We start from the raw sequence: 19,928 nt of genomic DNA, 5'->3' as shown, positions 1-19,928 counted from the left end.
CGCCTTTTCCACGGCTGAATCGTGCAGATCCGATTTTTTTTTGGGGGGGGGGGGGGGGGGGGGGGGGTTGGAGTGTCGGAAGAAAACAGTAAATCAGAAAGCTGCGCACGTTTGCGCGAAAGCTGCGCAAACGTGCGCAGCTTTCTGATTTACTGTTTTCTTCTCATACTTATACTTCCTATGTTTCATGGACTGTAACGGCATTTGCTTATTTAGTAATTTTAATACAGAATTTACTTTGATGAAATTATAATCAGACACTCCAACGCCCCCCCCCAAAAAAAACGGATCTGCACGATTCAGCCGTGAAAAAGGCGGCATCCGCCAAAAGGCGCGCCGTTTGCATCCCAACCGCAGGCAACATCATTACTGCAAAAAGAAGCCGCCTAAAGGCCTCTGCATGCTCTTGCGACAAGGCTTTCGCAGATAGCTTTTCGCAGACAGCTGTAATTTATCGTTGAGCGGGGAGTAATAGGCGTGCGCGATGTTATTCACTGCCACAACGCAAGGGGGCGCGAAGTCGCGAAATCGCTAGGAGTAGTTGCTGGGTGTGGTTAGTGGAGTGTTTATCCTCCGGTTACTTATAATGACTAGAACTGGAGTCGTATAGATGTACGTACTTCCTCACTTCCTCGATCAACCGCTCTTCGTGCTGCTCCATCTTTGCTCGTGTTTTTAAAAATGGCGGTAGTGAAAACAAAACAAACCGGGAAAGTAGGGAAGCGGAAGTGCGTGTACAGCGGATGTAGAGTGGACCAATCAGAGCCCTCTTGTCTGCGACGCTGTCTGCGAGGCTTCTGCGGTGGTCACAATTTTTGGGAGGTGCGCGCAGAGCGTCTGCGAAGGTGGGGGGGCTACGCAGACACTGTCTGCGACGCCATCTGCGAGGACTGGGTTGTCAGCATAAATTGGCCTTTACTCCTGGGCATGTAAATGAGCTCCTTTTTCTGCAGAAGAATCTTTTTGTACCCAAGTGATGGCAGTTGATGGACAGTTTACCCAGTCTGTCTCAGGTCAAGTTTAAGGTCCAGTCAGAATTTTTGTGTGCACTTTAACAGGAAACAGCGTTTTTATTTACAGTCTGAAGTTGAAATTTAAGGTTTATTATTTATTTAAGTTTAAAATTTAAGGTAAATTTAAAGTTTAAATGTCCTGTTTACATGTTCGCACTTTAAAGGCAATTAAATGTTTTATACTTTTTATATTTTACACAAAACTGAGAGACACTTATGTTTCCTAAGGTGCTGTATCTTTGGTTCTTATTTACAAACGGTATAATGACCGTTAGGTTACTTTGAAGCCAGTAACCAGCAATCTGTTTACATTTACACTGGCTAAGAATCTCTTTTTTCACATTATAAAATAAAAATGTATGTGTGTGCAACAGCAACAGCTTTTGGGTGAATTCTTAATCTTAATAATGCACCAGGTTAGTGTCCCATTTGGACACTATTGTTGCTGGTATGGAGCACTTGCATGTGACGTCACATCCGCTCCAGATTGTAGACAGACGCCATCTTGTTGGTAAAATGCTATATTTCCGCCGTCTTACCGACACTGACTTTCGTTATTTTTCGCCGAAATCTTCAAATATTACCGCGCCACAATGCCGGACAGTTGTATGGCATATAAATGCCACAACAGGAGAGGTCAGAAATCGGGAAGAAAGTTTCATAGGCTGCCACGGGACCCTGACAGCTACCCTAACTGTTATAAGAAATCAGTGATAAAAAACAGTGACCTTTAGACACTTGTCAGTCACCCTCTCATTTTCCCTTTCCACGTTTTGGCTGTGAAGTGTCAAGTGTATCATTACCAATATCTATGACATAGACGAGCACATCTATAATTCTAAGAATTATGATTTATCAGTATTGCTAATTATGGTAAAAGCAAAAGAAATTAAACTGGACAAATACGTTTTCATTTCATAAAGCAGGTATACCAGTAATAGTGATAGCCTACTGATACTTGATCTAACTGATAATATAAAATATTCAACCATAATCGGCTGGTATATCTAGTATCAGTTCTAGTACTCAATACTTAAGTGACTTACTCGTCCAATGAGGATTGTCATTTTCTTGTTTACAAGATGCCACATCTTAGGGGGGGCTGATAAATCCTGAATTTCTGTAAAGATAACTGTCCAGAGATTTATAAGCACGCAGTGCTTCACCACTGAACAGCGAGGGAAAGTTGATGAGGTAATTATACACGTCTGGGTATTCCGCTGGCAGTTCAACATCCACTGACACGGTCGTGAAAACTCCGTCTGGTAAGCCATAAGGGTCACTAATCTGTAGATCGTTTATTTTAGACATATATCTAGTTATCTGTTCATTGGAAAAATGAGTCGTGTAGTCCGTCGGTTGAAATTGATCCATTCTGTACAGGAGTGCAGCAGTATTCAGCTGTGTTTTTTACCGACAAGATGGCGGCTGTGTACTTTCCGGTCACGTGACTGCAAGATAGACCTCTGGCGTCCTCTGCTGTCTTGATTCGCCTTTCTGTGAGGGGGTTTGATCATTATCATTTTCACCAGTCTTACAGCCATCATTAACTACCAATACTTGATTAATTTGCTGTTGAATGTCAATATAATACAAGTATTAATATGTTGCTTAACTACACAGTCAAAAATGGTTCTAATAACACTAACCTGAATCGATATTGGATCGGATCGCATCAAATCGTATAGAGTCGTGATAATCGATTCTGAAGCTTCAGAATCGGAATCGAATCGATTCTTGAAATTTGAATCGATACCCAGCCCTAGTCTTCCTGAAAGATCCGACCACAAACCAGCCACATTTTTCATGGAGTCAATGATGCCATGTATCCTAACAAGGTTCCCTGGGTGTTAGGAGGGAAACAACATAACAGATCCTCCACCAAACTTAAAAGTAGGAAAGAAGTTCTTTTCTGTAGAACCATCCTTTTTATGACAAACCCTCTTTAATGTTTGTTACCAAAGCGCTCCATGTGTGTCGCCATCTGACCCTGTAATCTGGTTTCAGTCACATCTAGTGCAGGAGTTCCCAAAAAAGTAGGGGTTGCGACCCTCTGTGACGTCACTAGATTTCCAAATGGGTTCCCAACAGAAACTCACAATCTCCTCTTTTGTTTCATTCATTTAATTTACAAACTGATATTAGAAGATGGATTTTGTGTATTAACAGTTAGATGATATCGGCTGGCTTTTTTTTTTGGTGGTATATCAGATATATTCCATTCAGCTTGCACGATACTGAACGAGTCAAAGTCGAGTTCAATATCATGCTAGCTGAATGGAACATATCTGATATACCACGAAAAAAAGCCAGCCAGTATTATTATTATTATAATACATACACATTCGATGGAACAAATCTGGCGGCCATGTTTGTTTACAAATTGTCACAGCTGCTTGCTAGCACGGACGTTTTACGTGTAATATGTATCTTACGGCATTTTCAATTCACTGCGACAGTTTCTGCCACGCTCCTGGGGGCCTCACTCCACCAGGACAAGGAACTGTGCAACCTTGTTGGGATGTGGCAGCTTGTTCCTACTTGGTGTCTGCCTGGGTCTGGTGCATGGGAGACCTGTAACCTTCAGGGGGCTTAGGACACCAGGAAGGTACTAATCAGCAGTTCTGCCTAGCATGTCAGTGTGCCAAGAGGTGGGCAGTCCCCACCAGCTGACTAGCCATCGCAGGGCCAATAACCCAGCATGGTGAATCTATCCCCCAGTTGTGGCGCCAACCAGAAGAAATCAGACTGATCTTTCCCGGAATCAGCCCTTGTATGTCTCGCATGGCAGAGGACAGAGCCGGATGGAGGAGTCTGACAAAACTGGTTGGCTCTACGCACTCAGTGCAAGAGGATTAGGAGGAGGAGGTTTACTGTAGGCATCGCCAGCAAACAAAAATGCTTCTGTGCACATGCAGTAGAAAACTCCCTCATTGGATATTCGCATCAGCTCCGACGTGTGACATGTTGTCTTGACAACCATGCAATATCGTAAACCATATTCAACACCTGTTCTCCATTGGGTAGAGTGACGCAATAGAGATCTTGCAGTCACGTGACCGGAAAGTACATAACCGCCATCTTGTTGGTCAAAAACACCGCTGAATACTGCTGCACTCGTGTACAGAATGGATCAATTTCAACCGACGGACTACACGGCTCATTTTTCTAATGAACAGATAACTAGATATATGCCTAAAATAAACGATCTACAGATTAGTGACCCTTATGGCTTTCCGGACGGAGTTTTCACGACCGGATTTTGAACTGCCAGCGGAATACCCGGACGTGTATAATTACCTCATTAACTTTCCCTCGCTGTTCAGTGGTGAAGCACTGCGTGCCTATAAATCTCTGGACAGTTATCTTTACAGAAATTCAGGATCTGTCAGCGACTCAGATGTGGCATCTTGTAAACAAGAATCCTCATTGGATGGGTAAGTCACTTAAGTATTGAGTATAGCACTGACCAGCCGATTATAGAATAGAATAAGGTAATTCCAAATCGTCCGTCTTGTTTACATGGATCTGGCATCGGAGAGGTAGAGGCTTAGCAGTGGAGATTTGAGTGGCTGTTTTCTGAGCTTAGTCAACAGGCCGGCTCTGCCTGCAGCCTCGCTTTTGCTTCCGCTCCCGACGCCGCCTCCTTCACTTTGCTTCCGATAACAATCCACGGAGACCCCGCTGGTCTCACTATCTCGTCCGGAATGTTGTGCATGCGATAGAAATCGCTACAAACCGTCATTTTCTGCTGGAAACCAATGTCCAGTAAGTCCATACGGTTGTAGTGGATATTGAAGTCCGGTACAGACGAACAACACGCAAAAATACACACAAAAAACATAAAAAAACGTGCACAGGTAGGGAGAGCTTGTAGCCGCAGCCGTTGTAGTAGAATTGTATATAGTAGGGTTTTCCAGAAGAAAAGGTAGAAGTAAAAGCAGAAGTAGAAGGCGGAATATGGCGTTTGACCGACAAGATGGCGTCTGTCACAATCTGGATCGGCTGTGACGTCACATGCAAGTGCTCCATACACACAGGATATGCTAACAATATTGCATGCTCATCTCATTATCTGTAGCCGCTTTATCCTGTTCTACAGGGTCGCAGGCAAGCTGGAGCCTATCCCAGCTGACTATGAGGCGGGGTACACCCTGGACAAGTCGCCAGGTCATCACAGGGCTGACACAGACACAGACAACCATTCACACTCACATTCACACCTACGGTCAATTTAGAGTCACCAGTTAACCTAACCTGCATGTCTTTGGACTGTGGGGGAAACCGGAGCACCCAGAGGAAACCCACACGGACACGGGGAGAACATGCAAACTCCACACAGAAAGGCCCTCGCCGGCCACGGGGCTCGAACCCGGACCTTCTTGCTGTGAGGCGACAGTGCTAACCACTACACCACCGTGCCGCCCATATTGCATGCTATCAAACCAAATGAATGAAACCCACTAGAAGGGAATAGAACACGTTTATTATTCCATCAAAAAAAAGTGTCCTGTGTGTATAATAATTTAAAATCTTACTGAAAGTGACAGACAAATCATATTTAAATGAAAAGGTTAATGTTATTTTAGTCATTTTCACTATAATGACAAGTAGCATAAAACAGTAATAAATAGACAAATTTCCTCACCCTCGCTTTCAGCTAAACAAATGTTGTGTCACAAATCGCAGAATTATGTACTGTTCTAGACTGTTAGTACTTTCTAACACTAACTACCTATTAGAGTTAGTGTTTGAATTTAAAAAAAAAAATTCCTTCCATACAGCCTTCCAAACCCAGCAAAAGGTCTGCTTTTGGTGAACACTGGTTTTCTGGACTTTCAAGATTAGTAAACACTTTAGAATGCAAAGTTACAGCTTTCGATTTGAGACACAGCCCATAACAACAATCACCCTGGTGGTGGGACATTTAAGAGAAACACAGACTGTCAGTCTGTTTAACACTGCTGAGCATTTAAAAAATCCCTAAACAACCTGGAAACCTGACGGTCTGAGATGTTTTGCTTGTTGCTGCCCTTTGCTTGTTGTGATAAGTGCCAAAAGGTTCTGACATACAACGGCCATAAATCAGAGAGCTCAGCTAAGCATGTTTAATTCCCCAAGCCAATGACAAGAACTTTCGTGAGAAATAACGCGAACGTCCGCATCATGCGGGATTTGCGGGCGGGAGCGGGACAAAATATGGCAGGCGTGGGCAGGAGCGGGACTGAAAATCATAATTCTTTGCGGGAGCAGGACTGCACAATGCGGGAGCAGGCCTGAAAATTCTGTCCCGCGCAGACCTCTATCATGAACCTTGGAGACCAGGTTGCCTTCCTAACCTTCCTTCTGATTGCGTGTGTGTGTTCAAGGCGGGAATCTTGCGCCTTTATTCTGCCTCACGTTCTGTGTAAAACGTCTACCTGTGGAACAGAGGGTCTGTGTTGTTCCACCTCTGAGCTGGAAGGATCGATAGTGACAGAAGCGGGATCGATGTCTGTGTAAACGAGACAGCCGACATCGCGAAACAGACACGTGAGTTTTGTCAGCGACATTCATTTTTGACATTCTCCTATCTATCTGACACCAGCGCAAATTCAAACGTCTACGGCGTCTAAGCTCTGCATACCTTTCTGCATCAAATGACTTTTTACTTCTCTTCATTTTCTCCTCCAACACATTTCTGATCGCTCAGCAACTTTGCTGGAGCACCCCAACGCTCAGTTCACTTGCCCTTATCGTTTTCAAAGCAACATCTGTATGCTTGTGGTATTCGTAGTTCCGACGCATAGTGTGTTATATTACATGGACACGAGTATTTTACTGCGAAATACACCACTCGTATTTTTCATACAAGCTACATCTGGGACACTTAGAACCAAAACCATGACAAATCTCTATATATGGTCACTCATGAGGAAATCGATGAATTGTTTTGATAAATTTGGGTACTTTGTTTGTGAATGTGTCTATATAATAAAAAGAAAATCACATGTTGGCTTGAAGATATGAAGATTATCTTCTTGTGTTGAAAAACTTGTATTTTTCATATGAAATACATCACAGATCTCGGTTACGTAATTAAATAATATTGGCTGGTGTTGAGTGGTATATCAGATATATTCCATTCAGCTAGCATGATACTGAACGAATCAAAGACGAGGGACACTGAACAGTTATTCCAAGAAATTGAGTCGTACAGGAGCTGATAGCTGATGAGGCGCATAGCACAGAGTTGTCTATAAGCCGTGTACGACGACATTGAGTGGAATAACCGTTTTATTCCATCCACATTCACTGGATTTTAAGAAAGAGTATTTTTGTTTTTTGTTTTTTTGCATATTCAATAAATAAAAACTTTATACAAAACGTCCGACAAAATCACTTCCGCTAAGAATGCAAACAAACCGGCAAAATGACAGTAGCAATTTGTTAAAAATGCGATAATAATAATTCTTGAAAACAGATCCATTCTTACCATCAAATACTTTTATTCCATATTTTTGTTGCTTTTTTGTATTTTTAGGGGTTTTGTTTTCAAGTAGTTTTTATTTCATCCTCGGTTGGTTCAGTAACACTCCGCTATTTTGTTTTTCTCTACTCACAGTATATGAGCTGATATTCTAGTAGTAGAGTAGCCAATCAGAGAGTGTGTGATTGCTCGTATCCAGTGAATGTGGATAGAATAAATAAGAATATTGTGCTAACTGAATGGAATATATCTGATATACCACGAGAAAAAAGCCAGCCAATATTATTATTATACATACACACTTCCAGTTTTTTGAGGTCCATTGGTATGTTTTTCTCTTATAAATATGTCTGAAGAATATCTAATGAACTTTTGGTCGCCTTTCAGGTGCTCAGCACGTCTGTCTCTTTCCCAGCAAACAATGCTTCTGCACATGCTCAGCAGAAAACTCTCATTCAATATTCGCATCAGCTCCGACATGTGACGTCATGCTGTCTTGACAACCATGCAATATCATAAACCGTATTCAACGCTCATTCTCCACTGGGTAGAGTGACGTAATACACGTAGGATAAGTGATATGCTAATAATATTGCATGCTATCAAACCAAATGAATGAAATCTGCTAGAAGGGAATAGAATACATGTGTCATTTACCAGCTGGGAGGTCCATATCGTGAAATACCGTGACCGAGGTCTTGAAAGTACTGAGCGAGGCCCTCTGGGTCGAGGTCAGTATTCAAGGCCGAGGTCACGGCATTTCACCATACGGACCGACCTTAAGCTGGTAAATAATATATTTATTTTTTTCTTTACCAAATTCTAACAGAAAACGAGAGCGCCTGAAAGGGAAAACCGAGCTGAGCTGCCATTTTGAATCTTCATTCACGGCTGTAATGCAAATTGCTTCCAAGTGCACTTCTATGGCAGGAAAAAAAACTACATTTTGCCGCCTATGTAGTTCCCTATTTATACAAAATTGAGTCATTCAGGATTCAGCCATGTTTTTGCTCGGTGTTAGCAAATTACAGGTTTTTAGCTTTCTTCTGAAATGTCTTCTTTTATTTCTTCTTCCTCAGGGTAGTAAAACTCGCTTTCGCTGTGAACACTGTCGTTATCGCTATCCATGCTGTAAAATTAATGCTATTCTCCTGAGAAATGCTGGCAAACATTTATAAGATTTCTGATAATCTTATAAATAAATCTTATTAAAAAAAAAGATAAATGTTGACAAAAAAATGCTACCATGTTTGTTGTTGCTGTGAACAAGCGAGTCGCCAGAGGTCTGTAACTGGGGTCGGTATCGTAGGATACGGACCCGCTCGCCAGCCAATCAGAGTGCAGGATTTGATGGAAACCGGACCACAAAAAAAAAAAAAGTTTTTATTCCACTGAAAAAGTGTCCTGTATGTATAATATTTTCCAATATTTCACTCCGATGAGGTCACTCCCAGTATTTTCCCGCTGACTAGATGCGAACCAGTTCAAAATTACAATTCTTTTCACTAACTTGTGTATTTTTTTGTGTGTGTTTCTAGAATATAAAAAGAGTATGACACGGTGGCACAAAGATATGAAATTTATCTTCTTGTGTTGAAAAATATTTCACTCATTTGCTTTGCTCACTCGTCATATACACAGTCACCACTCGAAGATAAACTTCATATCTTCGTGCCACCGTGTAATATCTTCTGTACATGTCTCCCTAGACACCGAAGCTCTGTTGTATCGCATCACATGGTTGCAGAACACTGACACGCTGTGTAAAAACACACACTGATACGGCTTTATTCGGTACAGTGTAAATCGCAAAACCCAGAACACTGGCCGATTTTCTTCACAGCAATATTGTGGAATATCTGTGTAAAAAGGGCTTAAGTGAGAGGAGACTTTGCTTGAGCGGTAGTGAACGTTTTATTACAGCGTTTTAATTGATATTACATTTGGAAAACATCCAAACTGTGGATGAAAATGAATAAATAAAACCCAAAACCATCCATGGATGCAACCTAAGGGAGTAGAATTGGCTGTGCTCTCTGGGTGAGAGAGAGAGAGATGGCATTCTCTCTCTCTTTCTGTCAATCACAGTGTGGATGTAAAAGATGGAAAATAGCTCTCTCTCCTCCAACTGAGTTACGTTTCCTTATTACACAGCTCAGTCGAATCCCCAATTCTGATTGGTCCATTACTGCATTCTACAGACTTTTATTTCAGAATAACAGACCTTTGCTATGTATAAACAGTCTGTTGCTTTGGACCACATCATTAGTAGAATCAATAAAATCATTTTAAAAAGGGCGTGATAATGTTCACCCTCCCCGGCTGGTACGAGTCATCTCATCTGATCTCATTATCTGTAGCCGCTTTATCCTGTTCTACAGGGTCGCAGGCAAGCTGGAGCGTATCCCAGCTGACTACGGGCGAAAGGCGGGGTACACCCTGGACAAGTCGCCAGGTCATCACAGGGCTGACACATAGACACAGACAACCATTCACACTCACATTCACACCTACGGTCAATTTAGAGTCACCAGTTAACCTAACCTGCATGTCTTTGGACTGTGGGGGAAACCGGAGCACCCGGAGGAAACCCACGGGGACACGGGGAGAACATGCAAACTCCGCACAGAAAGGCCCTCGCCGGCCACGGGGCTCGAACCCGGACCTTCTTGCTGTGAGGCAACAGCGCTAACCACTACACCACCGTGCCGCCCCTGGTACGAGTCATATATTAGGAAAACAAATATAAAAAAGTGGTCATATCCATCAGACAGAATAGTGGGCCAGTTTTTCAAAAGTAGCTAAATTCTATGGGAAAATACCTCAAACCTGGCAACACTGACTATTAGAAAATTCTTGACTAGATGGTTGCAGAGGATGCATCAGGCACCTTAACATCCCTCCTGCCAGTGTTGTAGTCGAGTCACCAAACCTCGAGTCCGAGTCCAGTCTTGAGTCCCCAGTGTTCAAGTCCAAGTCATTAAAGAAAATTTCGAGTCGATTCCGAGAACAAGGCTCCATCCGCATCATTTGACGGTGCCTGTTGCTGCCTTTATGTGAAAGCGCCTCTGTTACTGTGTTGGACTAATGTTCCTGCTCGACTGCCACGTTTTAGTTAACAGGCTACAGACAAAAAGATTGTTCATCGCTCAGCAAGCCCCGCCCACTATCAACAGGGCAAATAACATGAGAGGGTTAACACTAGCTAGTTCATCGCTCAGCAAGCCCCGCCCACTATCAACAGGGCAAATAACATGAGAGGGTTAACACTAGCTAGTTCATCGCTCAGCAAGCCCCGCTATCAACAGAGCAATGACCATAGCGTGTCACTTCCTTCTCTGGGTGGAGTTTTGCCAAATGATGATTGAAGTTCGAGGTTGTCCGCGTCGTCTCCTCGATAGTTCTTCTACATATGGAACACATCGCAGTGCAATTTTTTTTCCCACTGCACGAGAAGTCTGTATAAGCAAAGCAGACAATCCTAGGGGCTTCTCTCCTAGCGCCGTTAACGTTAGTTTGTTCCTGAACACGACGCATGGACAGGTGAATGTGCATTCTCTTGCACGAAACTAGTATAAAAATTAATGTAGATATAAATATCTATGCAGTTAATGCACGAGTCCGAGGTATCAGTGATCAAGTCACGAGTCAGAGTCAAGTACTACAAGCCTGCCTCCTGCATGAGGTACGAGTGAACAGATCACCTAAAACGTGTGTTACAGGAGAACTGAAGGCATTTTTTTTTTATTATCAAAATTCTATTTAATCTTATTTTATTAAATCTAGGAATGCATTTTTGATCGCTATTTTGTCACTGCTATCGCAAGTTATGAGTGTTTGAAATATGCTCTGTAATATATCAGTCCGTATGTCAAAGCAACGGCCGTAAATGAGATTCGTTGAGACCTGTGCGAGACGTCGTAGGACGGAAGTAAAACATACAGCGGAAATCAAAGTGACCAACATCTGCCAACGTTGCCAAAAGACGCGCGCGCCCTCTTTCGAATGCTGACGTAATCAAGCCGGAAGTTTCCCTGTGTCCGAAATCGCTCCCTACTCACTATATAGGGCACTACATAGTGAGGGCGCCATTTTGTAGTGCTGTCTGAAATCTTAGTCAGGATAATGTGGGAAATGCGCTGAGTATAATATGTATTTGTCACAAAAATGCATGCATTTATTATTTTGAAAACCCACCAGCCGCCTGATCTGGCACGTTTTAATTGTGCGACAGTAATGACGTAAATACCAGCGCGGCGGAGTGGTCCTTATCCTGTCGTCTTTCCAACTCTTCTTAGTTGGTTCGAAGTCATATGGAATAATCTCCAGGTCATGTACGCGAGGGAGGTGGATGTATGTGCAGAAGTATACAGTTTAATAAAGTGCAGAATATATACACAGTGAGACGATATATACACAGGTAAACAATCCAAAATGGCAGGCTAGATCAAAAACGAGAATGCAGGCAAAAGGGTCGGTCGAGGTGCAAACAGCACATCAAAGGCTAAGTGAGGACAAGAACGAGAAACAGGAACTCAAGAGAACGGGTAGAAAGGCTCGGTAACACGTGTATGCGTATCCTAATACTTCGCGAAGCAAATGCATCAGCACAGTCCTTAAACAGGCAAACACAGTTACTTAATTGAGCTCAGGCACGCCTTGTTCACGGCGTGCCTTCAGGTGCACGCGCCACGGCGCGCAGGACTGACACTCCATCACTGATTAACCTGGCAAATCTCAAAATTAATCTAAATTGGAATGATATGGCGATCTGGCCGCTGTGTAAACAGTTTTCAAAACGGCGGCGCTGACACTTCATGTTTGAAGTCTCGCGAAGATCGCTCAGATAAGCGACGCCTGCCGTGGATCATACAAACTACATTCACAGGGGTGTAGCTGGGGGGCCCGTGACACCCCCCTTTGTCGGCCCATGCATTTTTTCAATAGCCGCATAAGAATTTCATCTCATTATCTCTAGCCGCTTTATCCTGTTCTACAGGGTCGCAGGCAAGCTGGAGCCTATCCCAGCTGACTACGGGCGAAAGGCGGGGTACACCCTGGACAAGTCGCCAGGTCATCACAGGGCTGACACATAGACACAGACAACCATTCACACTCACATTCACACCTACGCTCAATTTAGAGTCACCAGTTAACCTAACCTGCATGTCTTTGGACTGTGGGGGAAACCGGAGCACCCGGAGGAAACCCACGCGGACACGGGGAGAACATGCAAACTCCGCACAGAAAGGCCCTCGCCGGCCACGGGGCTCGAACCCGGACCTTCTTGCTGTGAGGCGACAGCGCTAACCACTACACCACTGTGCCCCGCATAAGAATATTAGAAAAATTTTCTAACTTTTTTTTAACTAGATTGTTACGTCAGCCTCATTAGGGTTTCTATAACCTTGTATGGACTTCCTGTGGTTTGGGCACGAAAACCCAGTTCTGCGCAAGCGCAACACGATCGCACTAGAAAGCATGTTCAAGCTGCCAGTGTAGCTGCAGTCTTTTTAGTTGTGAATTACGAGTATTTCCTCTTGTGTTAATAATTCGCCATGTCAAAACAAGCGAAACTTTCCTCATTCTTTCGACGTGAAGAGAGGTAAGCAATTCATTATATTCTTTTGTACATCAAAGTTGCATTCTGGTGCTTCGAAGCTAAGTTTTAGTGCCGTTTCTAGAACACATCAGGAAAACGTAGAAGAAACAGCAATAATGGAAGATCCAGTTTCTAAGCTACCTAAAACTAGCAATGGTAATTATTTTTTGTTATATAATGTACTCAGGCTGCCAGTCAGTGTGTGATGCCCCCCTCTGAAAAATCCTAGCTACGCCCGATTCAACATGGCTAAAAACCGAAAAGGCCAATAAGTGTAATATAATGTGCCAATACAAGTCATGATATAAGGTTAATAAAACCAAAAACGTAACTGAATAACACGTTAAGAAATAAAGCAAGTTTAAAAATGACTTCAGTTCTCCTTTAAAGGTCATAGGCAATGGTCGGAGGTGAAATGTAGAAAATCAACTTTATTGTCTAGAAGAACGACCCAAAAAGCGAATTCAGTCTTCCTAGTATCTAATTTGCACCCTAAAATTGAATAAAACGGTTAAAATATACCGTTTTGCCCAATTTCCGAAGGTTTGTTTACATCTCACTTATGCGCACTTCCACCGCCAGGGGACCGTCGTCGTGACGTCATTTAAGCCAAACAGACTGGGAGCAGCTCTGTGTTTACCTGCGAACCGAGCACACGTGTACGGACTTTGGTCGTGAGAGGTTGTGTAAAATGTCTGAAAGCGATGGTGATTTTGAAGTAGGAACTCTCCAAATTGAATATCGAGAGGTGAAACCATATTATATATGAACCTATGGCCGTTGCGAAGCAATCGGTGAATGTGGCTCACTGGTTTGACCGTGCGGCCTCGGAATCGGACAGCAACTCGGCCGACTCTGATCGCGGTGACCCCGCACCTCAACAAGACTCGCACCCAAACGATTTATCCTGGTAGTTATGATAAATTCCTACTTTTGTCGTAATACTAAATAAGAGCCCTTTTGAAGAATAATTAAACCGCCCTCCCTAGTGGATATAGGGAACGATTACTGGACAGTGCGCCGGTAGGCCACATTAGCCTGCCATCCGCAGCATTATACTATTTATAGCCGACTCTGAGTGAGGAAATATCCCTTTGACTCATTTCCACAATGATTGTACAGGATCCCTCAGGATTCTTGACTTGTCAATTGCAAGCAAAAGTAAAAATGTTTACCTCCAATCTTCTCCTTTTTGCTTGAGGGTTGCTGCTCCGTTTCTTCTTTGACTGTTTGATTTTGTTTCACGTGCACAATCCACACTCTCTGCCTCTTCTCCTCTTTCGGAAAAAGCCAACCCTCTGGCTTCATGCGCACAATCCACTCTCTCTGCCTCGTCTCCTCTTCCGGAAAAAAACAACCCTCTGGCTTCACGCGCACAATCCACTCTCTCCACCTCTTCTCCTCTTCCAGAAAAAGCCAACCCTCTCACTCCGCCTCTTCTCCTCTTCCGCAAAAAGCCAATCCACTCGCTCCGCCTCTTCTCCTCTCTCGGAAAAAGGTAAAAACTTCTTCCTGAACCGGTCCCTTTGTTTCAGTTCACTGCACAACAATAAGGCATGGGGTTTTTCTTTGGAAATTCCTGAACGCACGTCTGCACTCAAGCCGAACAGCAATGCAAGTAAACGGAAGTGGACTCAACTCAAGCGGTTTGTTTGGCTTAAATGATGTCACGCGCCGAGTGGTCACGAAAATAGCCGAACAGAAATTCGCCGCGATCTGCACTAACTTATTTTAATTATTACTTATTAACAATACTTCTTGGGACCAGAAGAAAATTACAGAGGGTTTTTTAACATATAAAGATTCAAATATGCATAAAATTAAAACCGTTGCCTATGAGCTTTAATACCTGGAGGAGTATAGGAGCCTGGTGAGGGACTTTGCTGCTTGGTGCAGCAGGAACCATCTGCAGCTCAACACCTCGAAGACCAAGGAGCTGGTCATTGACTTTGGGAGGTCCAGACCAAGGTCATGACCAGTTCTGATCGAGGGAGTCGAGGTGGAGGCTGTGGATTCCTACAAGTACCTCGGGCTGTAACTGGACAGCAAGCTGGACTGGACTTGCAACACCAACCACTCGTACAGGAAGGGACAGAGCAGGCTGTACTTCCTGAGGAGGCTGCAGTCCTTTAACATCTGCAGGAAACTCCTGTGGGTGTTCTATCAGTCTGTGGTCGCCAGTGTCCTGTTTTACACCGTGGTGTGCTGGGGGGGCAGCACATCCAAGAAGGACACATCCAAGCTGGACAAACTGATCAGGCGGGCCAGCTCTGTGGTCGACATGAAGCTGGACTCTCTGGTGACGGTGGCAGAGAAGAGGACTATGGACAAACTATTGAACATCGTGGACGATGCCAGTCACCCTCTGCACACCGTCATCAGCAACCAGAGGAGCCTGTTCAGTGACAGAATGTTCCTTCCCAAGTGCAGGATGAACAGACTTAAAAACTCCTTTGTCCCTCACGCCATCAGACTGTACAACTCCTCTCTGGGGGGGAGGAGGGGGAACAGGAGGACAGAGGACGGGAAGGAGCAGTAGCCTAGCCTAACAATAAGCAATACTGGACAATGTGCAATATCTTTTCTGTTGGCCTTTTTTTTTTTTTTATCTCCCCCTTCTCCTGGGCGGCACGGTGTTGTAGTGGTTAGCACTGTCGCCCCACAGCAAGAAGGTTCTGAGTTCGAACCCAGCGGCCGGCGGGGGCCTTTCCACGTGGAGTTTGCATGTTCTCCCCCTGTCTGCGTGGGTTTCCTCCGGGTGCTCCGGTTTCCCCCACAGCCCAAAGACGTGCGGTTAGGTTAATATGGGACGGCCTTGGGCTGAGGTGCCCCTGAGCGAGGCATCTAACTCCCAACTGCTCCCTGGGCGCTGTTAGCATAGCTGCCCACTGCTCTGGGTATGTGTGTGTGCTCATTGCTCGTACGTGTGTGTTCACTAGGGTGCATCAGTTGCCCCCTAAAAATGAAAAGTTCCTCCGATCATGACGCATTTTTGTTTTTATGTTCCTTTTGGTAAGAAAACACACTGGGTGAAATATTTTGACAAAATTCAAAAGTTTAATGGTGGCACCAGGAGCTCAAAGTTATGGAAAAAGCTGCCATTTTATGACTTTTATGACAAAATTTCAATCACTTTTCATGAAACATTATGGCCCCTTATAGAGTATACCAAAAATCTTAGATACACATTTTTAGTACATATTCTAAATATATTATCAAGCACAGTTTGAGTTTTAGCTGTTCACTGAATCATTGTTCAACTACTTTTAAACAATACAAATGTATTATGAAATCACATTAATGCTTCTCAATCCCTTGCAAAAGTTCTTAGGCCAAAAAAAAAAAAAAAAAAAAAAAGTGTTTCCGGTAACCCGACTGATCGAGAATTTCCGTGTCGAAATTGCCGACCGTAAAGTTTTTATTACAAATTTCCCTCGATATTTTAGTGAGTGTGAATGGTTGTCTGTGTCTATGTGTCAGCCCTGCGATGACCTGGCGACTTGTCCAGGGTGTACCTCGCCTTTCGCCCGTAGTCAGCTGGGATAGGCTCCAGCTTGCCTGCGACCCTGTAGAAGGATAAAGCGGCTAGAGATAATGAGATGAGATAATATAATATAATATAATATAATCCAGTCTTTCTCACCCAGGGTGCCGTCAAAAAAATGATATATTCTAACATTGAAATAAATAAAATGAATTAAAATTCCAAAAAACAATAGTTACACTAATGCAGATCATCACCGCCTCATGCATCATCAAAATGTGTCTCACGGCCCCCTTTCCCATGTCACAACGTCACTGCCGGGGTCAGCATCAAGGATGTGTTATCCTAATGGGCTTCATGGGCAGCTGCCCGGGGCCTCGGAGGTAGCGAGATCGGAAAATATGAAACGATATTTTCAGAAGTTTTGATCATATTGATAACATTTTTGATGCATTTCGACACCCGTAAGGAAGCCCACCTTGTCCCATCGCATAAATCACCCGTCATTGTCAATATGAACACTGTCCACCATGTCTTCACACGCTACACCAGCTTGAGTTCAACGATTTAATTAATGACTTCGCTTTCCAGAAAAGTAGGAAAGTGCCCTTGTAAGTTGACCCATGGCTGTCAAATTGAATGCGCAAAGCTGTGTGCCACTGCTGTTTGGGACATTACGTGTGTGAAAGGATGAAATGTTTCACATAGCCTAACATTTTGAGATTTATTTCTGAGAAGCAAGATATTTTTCTCTTTGTTATCGCTCTTTGTTTTCACAAGTTAAAAGTCGCCTGGATTCCAAAATGAAAACGAACGGTTATATACCAAATGAATGTTCTTGTTCTGAATACTAAAGAAACTGTTGTAGGCCTAGGTTACGTTCTTGACATGTTGTTCATTGACTCACTCATTCAAAGGCTTCTTGAGGCTAAACTTTAGTTAACCAGACTTGTTAACCGTGATGTCTGATGGATTTTTTCACCACGCAATTGCCTATTTCACCATTGCTTTTTCTCGATTAAATAGGTGTTGATGGATATAAAGTTTTATCGTTCAATAGTATTTCTAATTGTGCCACTGTCATTATTTAAGTTTCTGTGTCTAGTTAAGGCCAATTTATGCTGACAACCCAGTCCTCGCAGATGGCGTCGCAGACGGCGTCTGCGTAGCCCCCCCACCTTCGCAGACGCTCTGCACGCACCTCCCAAAAATTCTGACCACCGCAGAAGCGTCGCAGACAAGAGGGCTCCGATTGGTCCACTCTACATCCGCTGTACACGCACTTCCGCTTCCCTACTTTCCCGGTTTGGTTTGTTTTCACGACCGCCATTTTTAAAAACACGAGCGAAGATGGAGCAGCACGAAGAGCGGTTGATCGAGGAAGTACGTACATCTATACGACTCCAGTTCTAGTCATTATAAGTAACCGGAGGATAAACACTCCACTAACCACACCCACCAACTACTCCTAGCGATTTCGCGACTTCGCGCCCCCTTGCGTTGTGGCGGTGAATAACATCGTGCACGCCTATTACTCCCCGCTCAACGATAAATTACAACTATCTGCGAAAGCCTTGTCGCAAGAGCATGCAGAGGCCCTTAGACAGGCACGTCTGAGGGGGTGAATTTGCTGAGCGCAGTTGACAACAGGCAGGGGTGGGACCTCGGGGGGGGTGTCTGCCCAGGGCCGCGTTAACCCTTGCCGAGGACCTGGGTAGACACCCTCCCGAGGTCCCACCCCTGCCTGGGCAAGGGTTAACGCGGCCCTGGGCAGCATGACTGCGTATATTTTATATGGGGTGCCTTGAGAATCTGCATACGTCTGAAGGGTGCCAAAGGTTGAGAAATGCTGATCTAATCTACCAGGTGTAATCAGGGCCAGAGAAAGAGGCTCAAAACACTCATAAGATCAAAACGGTGTAGTACGAATCACCTGGGGGATCTGGAGCAACACGTGATTTCTTCTTTCTGGATACATCTTTGTTTTGTTCCTCCTCCTCCTCTTGCCTTTTCCGTTTATTTTGCTTCTGTGATGAAACCACGTGCTTTATTAAAGGTTCATCGTCACTGCTGTTGTCCTGTAAAGGTTAAAGAGGTGCAGGTGTCAGGGAAAGACTGACAACTGAGAAAAGGGCAAATCAATCAATCACAGAGCTGATCCATACCTGCATCTTTAAAAGTTCCTCTTCTACGATTTGCTTGAGTAACTGTCTGTGTTCTGCAGAAAGCGAGTCCTTACCCACATGCTCCAGATACTTCTTTCGGAGTATGCCAAGTGTTAAAGTGCTGCACACGAACAGATCAGAGCTCAGGACTCACACTCATGCCACTAGCCTGCACGACTGCACTCACTGCTAGCATGAAACACCCACAACACAGCACGCGCTGCTTCCACAACACTGCCTACGTCATGAAAACCCTGACAGGAAGTTTTCACCAAAACCTGAAGTCTTACCTGAAGTCTGAGCACCTCTGCAGCTCTCCAGAGACGAACTTACGAATAGCCGCCGCCTCTGAAACCATCACTAATTAATTCGAAAGCGCCCTCGCTGTCAGAAAACAACACAAAGCTGCCTCACGCACTTCCAGGTTTGGCGCGCTCTCTCTCGGCCGCGCGCACGCAACGTTGCGTCATGACGTACTGGCGATCCGAACTCGCGTTTTTTGTTTTTTTTTTTCTTTCCTTTTTAATTTTTTTTTAAGACAGTCCCGATATATTTCTCCATACTTTTTTTTGTTAGGAAATAATACATCAAAAACGTTTTACAATATCCGAATCTGGTATCCCACACTGTTTCTCATATGCGCATGCCCGAGACAGAAAACTCCTCGTCATGCAGGGGGCGGGGTCGAGTAGTGACGTAATAGCTATCATCCATCCTGTTCTACAGAAGCTGGATCCAGTCCAAGCTGACTATGGACAAGGTTCCAGGTTATCACAGGGCTGACACAGACAACCATTCACAATGTAGAGCCACCAGTTAGCCTAACCTGCATGTCTTTGGATGGTGGGAGAAACCTGAGAACATGCAAACTCCACGCAGAAAGGTCCTCGTCAGCCGCTGGGCTCGAACCCAGGACCTTCTTGCTGTATATCTCATCTCATCTCATTATCTCTAGCCGCTTTATCCTGTTCTACAGGTCGCAGGCAAGCTGGAGCCTATCCTAGCCGACTACGGGCGAAAGGCGGGGTACACCCTGGACAAGTCACCAGGTCATCACAGGGCTGACACAGAGGCACAGACAACCATTCACACTCACGGTCAATTTAGAGTCACCAATTAGCCTAACCTGCATGTCTTTGGATGGTGGGAGAAACCAGAGCAAACCCACACAGACACGGTGAGAACATGCAAACTC

General features: G+C 44.2%; 1 protein-coding gene across 1 annotated transcript in view; it reads right to left on the bottom strand.

The window, feature by feature from the left end:
• hirip3 (HIRA interacting protein 3) overlaps positions 1-19,200 on the bottom strand; it is a 33,816-nt gene extending 14,616 nt beyond the window's left edge. The window contains exons 1-3 of the mRNA XM_060901835.1: positions 19,024-19,200; positions 18,734-18,854; positions 18,502-18,646 (exon numbers count right to left, since the gene is read on the bottom strand). Of these exons, the coding sequence (XP_060757818.1) occupies positions 18,502-18,646; positions 18,734-18,854; positions 19,024-19,091 (334 nt within the window). The 5' untranslated portion in view covers positions 19,092-19,200. The remainder of the gene's footprint in view (positions 1-18,501; positions 18,647-18,733; positions 18,855-19,023) is intronic.
• Positions 19,201-19,928: the final 728 nt, after the last annotated feature.

Source organism: Neoarius graeffei, chromosome 20 (assembly GCF_027579695.1).
Source record: "Neoarius graeffei isolate fNeoGra1 chromosome 20, fNeoGra1.pri, whole genome shotgun sequence".
Classification (NCBI taxonomy): domain Eukaryota; kingdom Metazoa; phylum Chordata; class Actinopteri; order Siluriformes; family Ariidae; genus Neoarius; species Neoarius graeffei.
Note: the sequence above shows the minus strand (reverse complement) of the source record. Positions and strands in the feature narration are given on the sequence as shown.